The sequence below is a fragment of the Aegilops tauschii genome, chromosome 4 (genome assembly GCF_002575655.3).
Source record: "Aegilops tauschii subsp. strangulata cultivar AL8/78 chromosome 4, Aet v6.0, whole genome shotgun sequence".
In the NCBI taxonomy this organism is placed as follows: domain Eukaryota; kingdom Viridiplantae; phylum Streptophyta; class Magnoliopsida; order Poales; family Poaceae; genus Aegilops; species Aegilops tauschii.
Window position 1 is genome coordinate 332678542 of NC_053038.3, and position 6556 is coordinate 332685097.

Below are 6556 nucleotides of genomic sequence, written 5' to 3' on the forward strand. Positions count from 1 at the left end.
CCCAACCAGCTAGGCAGGCACCTGCGTGGCAACATGCGGCTCCCAGACCAACCCAGCAAGCTCCTACGTGGTGGCATGCAGATCTTCGTGAAGACCCTACCACCGCGCCACCTCAGCTGCCTGCCTGCCTACATGGCGCCGCATGCATCGCTGGCCTGGATGCGTGTCGAAGCAAGGCGAGGCGGCGACGGACAGGACGGGCCTCGTTCCCGCCCCCGATAAAGCTAAGGGACACCTAAGAGATGCATTAAATGTGTATTGTCCTGTAATACGGGCGATAAGCTCGCAGCACTATAGACCTTTCCACCTCCTGTGTGCCACTTTGGCAGCCCCTTTCGACTATAAAAGGAGGCCCATGGCATACTGAAGAGGGATTCGGCTCTTTTGGGCAAGTTACACCCCGTCGCTAGCTCAAGAACACAAGAACACTCAATACATCCACCAAAGCAGGACTAGGGTATTACGCATCCTCACGGCCCGAACCTGGGTAAACGATCTGTGTGCTTCCTGTTAGACCTGCTCTTCTCACGACTCCGCGCCCGCCAACCGTAGAAGGGATTCCAGTGATCCCATAGGTGTCGTTTCCACCGACAATATAAACCGGGGGGTTTAGTCCATAGAGGCTATCAGAATTCTCATAGGCTAGACAGCTAGGGTGTAGCCATTACGATCTCGAGGTAGATCAACTCTTGTAACCCCCATACTCATCGAATACAATCAAGCAGGACGTAGGGTTTTACCTCCATCAAGAGGGCCCGAACCTGGGTAAACATTGTGTTCCACTTGTCCTTTGTTGCCCTCGATCCTCAGACGCATAGTTCGGGACCCCATACCCGAGATCGGATGGTTTTGACACCGACACCCCCCGCCCCGTTTTTGCTTCCGGTTTGCAGGAAAACAGATGCCGAGACCGGTCTACAGACGGATGCGGGATCGCGTTGGATGGCTAAACACGTTCAAACCGAACAGATGCGAGGAGTTTGAGGGTCAGTGTTGGAGATGCTCTTAGAGCATTACAACCATGATTGTCAAATTTGGCACCCTATACGTCTGTAGACGTGTCCACGGACAATGACCGTTCACCCTTATTTCTACGCGGCCGCAACCGAGCTCCTCAAATATCCAACCCTCAAATCCATACAATCCATGCAACAACGTAGATCAACATAGAAACATAGCATAATCCGTACCCAAAAGAACACGTTTTTACAATCACACCCTAAAGAGCAAGTTCATCACTGGACAACACTAGATACATAAATAAACTATAGCTAGATAAATGAAGAGGGGTGCCAGACATTATCATTTCCTCATCGGTCTCTTCCCCTTGCGGTCACTAGAGTGAGGGCGAGACTCCTTCACGTAGATGCCTACGCAGATGTAACATCCCCAAACCCTAATATTTATTAAGCTATTTAACACCCAAGTAATGATTTCGTGCTTATGTAAACACCCTGGTGTACAACCCTATCAGTAAAACCTTGTTACTATTGTTGTTGACATTCCAGTAGTCACTGATGGACGAGAACTTTGTTGATTGGTCGGCCTTGTCTTAACGAGCAGCTCTTCATTCCCCGCCCTTGGTACCGACGTTGTTGCCAACATAGCTGACAAACTGTTCCCTGACAAACCTTGTATCGTGATCATACAAGATACCACCACCCTTCTTATTCATCATGGTGGTATGAATGTTGATCACTTTGATTTTGATCATCCTAACGATTCGGATAGCGCAGGCCGAGAAGTTTTGTGAATGCCTTTTGCTGCCAGGGGGTTGTCAAACGTTGCTCTTCCAGGTGCACCAGGCTCTTCTGATCGGTCAGGATATAAAACTCTGCATGTTGAAGGTACGGGCGCCACTGATCAACAGCCACAATAATAGCCAAGTACTCTTTCTCGTAAGTGGATAATCCCTGGTAGCGCGGGCTGAGTGCCTTGCTCATGAACGCGATAGGGTGCCCTTGCTGCCGTAAGATGGCCCCAATGCCGCGGTCGCTTGCGTCAGTCTCGATTGTGAACGGATGCTGAAAGTTGGGCAGCGCGAGAACTAGTGCTGAGACTAACTGCTGCTTGAGTACTTGAAATGTAATCTTCGTGGTAGATGTCCACATGAATGGGACCCCCTTCTTGAGCAGATTGAACAGTGGACGAGCTATGACCCCGAAGTTCCTGACGAAACGACGGTAGTATCCTGCGAGTCCCAAGAAACTGCGCACCCCTTTGACGCCAGTAGGTGTCGTCCAATTCGTCACTGAGGTAATCTTGGACGAATCCGTGGAGACGCCATGCATGCTGATGGTGTGGCCAAGGTACGATATCTGTTGTTGCCCAAAAGCGCACTTGCTGAGTTTAACTTTCCAGTTATCTTTGCGAAGGAGTGTGAGTACTTGGCGCAAGTGCTCGACATGCTCTTGGAGTGATTTTCTGAAGACGAGGATGTCGTCGAAAAATGACAGCACACACACACGGTTGAGCGGCTTGAGCGTTGTTGTGATGGCTCCAATGAAAGTAGTTGGGCCTCCTACGAGTACGAATGAGACTACTTTGAATTCAAAATGGCCTTGGTGGGTTTGAAAGGCGGTCTTGTACTCCTCTCCAGGAGCCAACCGAATCTGATGATAGCCTGCGCGGAGATCCAGCTTAGAAAACCAGGCTGCACCGTGGAGTTCGTCGAGGAGCTCTTCGATAATGGGGACAGGGTACTTGGTGATCACGGTGAGGGCATTGAGATGCCTGTAATTGACGCACAAGCGCCATGTCCCGTCCTTCTTCTTGACGAGGATGACTGGCGACGAGAACGGGCTGGTGCTTCTCTGAATGATTCCAGAACGCAGCAGCTCTTCCACTTGTGTTTCAATTTCGGACTTGAGCTATGGTTTGTGATGGTACGGCCGTATGTTGACCGGCTGTGCACCGGGTATGAGAGGAATCCTTTTATCACAGGCGTGCCGAGGTGGCGAAGACGTCGGGGAAGTCGTCGAGAACTTGCTGAATGCAGGCCGGGGTTGGTGCAGATGGCTCTGTTGCTGGCGCGACAACGCAGAGGTGGACGATGTGCGATATGGCCCCTTTGCTGCATAGGCCTTGCAGTTGGATATTGTTGATGGTCACGCACGTTGTTGATGCAGCATCATGCCCGACAAGGCGAAGAGGTCCTGCCGGGGTGGCGATTTCGATGAACCGCGCGCGCCAGTCCACCGTCATGGGACTGTGCTCTTCGAGCCAGTCCATTCCCAGGATGGCGTCATAAGTACCCAGCGTGAGCAGCTTTATATTGGTGAAGAATTCTTGGCCTTGAGAGTACCAGGCGCAACTGGGTACAAATGATGTACACACCAGTTCGCCGCCGTCGGCGACTCGGACGCGCCCAGGTTGCGGCAGAGGTTGGACCCCATGGAGGGACTCGGCGAATTTGGAGTCGATGAAGGAGTTAGAACTGCCTGAGTCCACCAGCAGGAGCACCTCACGGCCTTGAATCCACGCGCGCAATTGGAATGCCTTTGCTGAGACTCCTCCTGTCACGGCCGATATGGAGATGGCCATAACGGTGTCGTCGGTGCTGCTCGTCGCCGGAATCTGGGTGTCGATGAAGTTGTCGATGCCGAACAGATCGAGCAATTCTTTGACAACGTGTAGTTGTACCGAGGTAGGGCACACATGAGCGTGCCCCCACTTCTCGCCGCACTTGAAACAGAGGCCTCGGGCTCGTCTGTAGTCGCGGAGCGTCTTGAGCTTGGACGCCTCGGCTCGTGCGGCGTCCGTGCCGCGGCGGTCGGTGGCGACTGTGGGCGCGGTGTGACGCGCCGGTGGTGGTGGTGGAGGCAGCGGAAGAGGCACCCCTGGCCGCAGTGCTGCTTCGGGCGGTCTTGGCAGCGTACCAAACGCGCCGTCAGCCACCTCCTCCTGAAGTAGAGCCAGAGCGCGGGCCGTGTCCAGGTCGGGTGGTCACTGCACCATAACCACCGCTCGTATGTCGTGCCTCAGTCCCTCAACAAAACGAGTGAGAAAATAGTAAGGATGCATCGAATCAGAATAAGAGTTCAGATGATTGGTGATCAACTCGAATTTCTCAATATAATCAGCTACATATGTGGTTTGGCGAATGGTGTAGAACTGACGTATGAGCATTTGATGGCGGTCACGGCCAAAACGAGTGCTCAAGAGGGTAGTGAAGGAATCCCAGTCGAACTCGCCTAGACGTTTTTGGATCGATTGCAACCACACGGCTGCTGACCCAGTGAAATTGAGTGCTGCCATGGGTACCCAGAAGGCAGGTGTGATCCCAAACATGGAGAAGTACTGTTCGCATAAAGTTTTCCACAAGTTCGGGTTCTCGCCCGAAAATTGGGGAAAAACTATGGATGGATGCGCCTGACCGAGACCGGTGGGCGTCTGGCTGGCGTGGCCGAACGGTGACAGCAGGACTGGAGTGACAGGATCGATGGTCGTACCGTTAGCCAGGAGCGGCGGCGGCGTCGTTGGGAGCGCCGTCGGTGGCCCCCGTTTGATCTGGAAATCGCCGTGGCCATCGGGCCCTCGTGGATTGATCACCGCATCAGCGCCTTCAGGCACCGGATCCGCCTCGGGTTGGGTTGGTGGAGGCGCTTTTGCTCGTTGCAGAGCGGTGACGGCATCGCCCAGATCCGCCACTCGGCGCTCGAGATCGGGGCGCCACGCGAGTAGGTCGTCGATCTTCGTCGACGTAGACTGCTGGGCTTTGGTCAGGCCGTCGATCGCGGCTTCGATGTTGGTCTCGAAGCGGGTGAGGAAGGACGAGACACTCGGATCCATGGCCTCGCGTGCTTGTCGCAGGCCTCTCGTCTCGATGAGGTGAGCCAGAGCGGATTGAGTGGGAGGTTTGGTCTCTGACACTAGATGATAGGAGCAGAGTAGTGGATCGATCTATATGGCTCTCTGAAGTAGTAGCAGATACAAATCGATTACATAAGCATAGCTCTCGAATGGAAGAACATAGTAGCTAGGTTCGGGAAAGAGGAAAATGGTAGCCGCCGGTTCGTCCTTGATCCTCTGGATGCCGGTCCTTTCCTGGCCGTTCGTTACTTGTAGCGATGGGGTGGGCTTCAGTGCGTCCATTCCGGCCCGCTGGTGCGCGAGCTGGGCCGCCCGACTCGAGTGGGCCGCTGGGCAGCGCGTTGGCTGGAGTGGTCGCTGCCCTGCGGGTCCTGCTTGTCAGGGGCGTTGACAGAACCAGCCTCCCCCGCCCTCTGCGCGGCCCGCTGCCTCTCGCGGCGTATGGTACGTGCCTCCGGTTCGGGCGTTCTTGTACGCTGGCTCGACGTGAGCACGAGCATCAAACACTGGCCGGGAGGAGCGCGCCCGACGACGGATCAGGGATGAGTGTATGTGGGAGACTTTGTACTATGTTAAAAAAAATCGGAAGATCTACCGCCGAGTCGAGGGCAACGTTTTGGAGAGAGAAAGTCCGACAGAAATTGAGAAATCAATAGAAATATATGCACATATATACATGTGACAACTACGGTTTCTGCATTTTGTGTATCTAACTTGCAATTGACATCGATGAATCAAAACTCAAGATTGAGCAAACGACACTATTGTTCTAGCAGACGCCCCTTTCCATCATCTCGTTGTATTGCAGCCACGAGATTTGCCGTTGCAGCTTCATCTGCGCGTAGAACTTTGCGATGAACTCGTCCGCCTTCACGTCCACCCCGGCATCCTCGCCGCCCTCCGCGGCTCCCGCCGAGCCGACGCTCGCCTCCATCATCGCGCGCTCGAGCAGCTGCTCATCCGCGCCATCGTCGAGGCTCTCCAGGCCGCACTCGCTCGGCTGGTCATCGTACAAGTCCCCGGCGCAGCTCGCGTCCCTCTCGCGGTCGTCGCGGAAGAAGTAGCGGTCGTCGCCGTAGACGCCGGGGGTGTCCGGGACGGAGGGCGCGATGCAGGGGATGAACCGGAGCACGCGCGCGGAGGGGGTGCGGAACCGGAACGCCGGCGTCTCGTCGATGGAGAACTCCCGCTCGCCGTAGTGCAGCCGGTCGTTGCGCCGGCCGCCGAGGCCGAGGCCGCCGACGCGGCTGTGCCGCAGCGTCTTGAGCAGGCGGAGGCTCTGCGCCGCGCTCCCCTTCCGCGCCCAGAGCACGGCCAGCCGCAGCAGCCGCCACGCCCGGCCGCCCACGGAGGCTTTCCTCGTCGCCTTAGGAAACATCGCCGGCGCCGCCATTGTGTTTACAAAAGGATCGGGGGGGCTGTGTAGCTGCTCCGCTCTTTTGCTTTTGGTATGGAGGTTTGTTCGGTGAAAGCTGGTGATGGATGAGTGTGGCGGGGATCGCTGCATAAATAGGGAGCTCAGCTGGGATGCTTTGCTTGTGTGGTGAAGGGAAGCGACCGCGTCTGTTACCTGCATCTTTGCTTGGCAGTTGTGCATAAGCTGGAGCAGCAGTGGATGATTGCGGTCAGGCGTGTGGGGCCCGTCCGCCAGGAGGGGCGCCACATAGTGCGGCGCCTCATCGGGCTGACGGACGGCGGCTAGGACGCGATTGCGCGTCGCGCCTCCGAACGTGGGGCCGTTTCC

The 6556-nt window shown here is 55.7% G+C and overlaps 1 protein-coding gene across 1 annotated transcript; it reads right to left on the minus strand.

Annotated features, from left to right (window-relative positions):
- Nucleotides 1–5442: 5442 nt before the first annotated feature.
- LOC109785350 (uncharacterized) lies at nucleotides 5443–6314 on the minus strand. Its single transcript, XM_020343951.4, has one exon. The coding sequence runs from the start codon at nucleotides 6203–6205 to the stop codon at nucleotides 5582–5584; it is 624 nt and encodes a 207-aa protein (XP_020199540.1). The 5' UTR covers nucleotides 6206–6314; the 3' UTR covers nucleotides 5443–5581.
- Nucleotides 6315–6556: the final 242 nt, after the last annotated feature.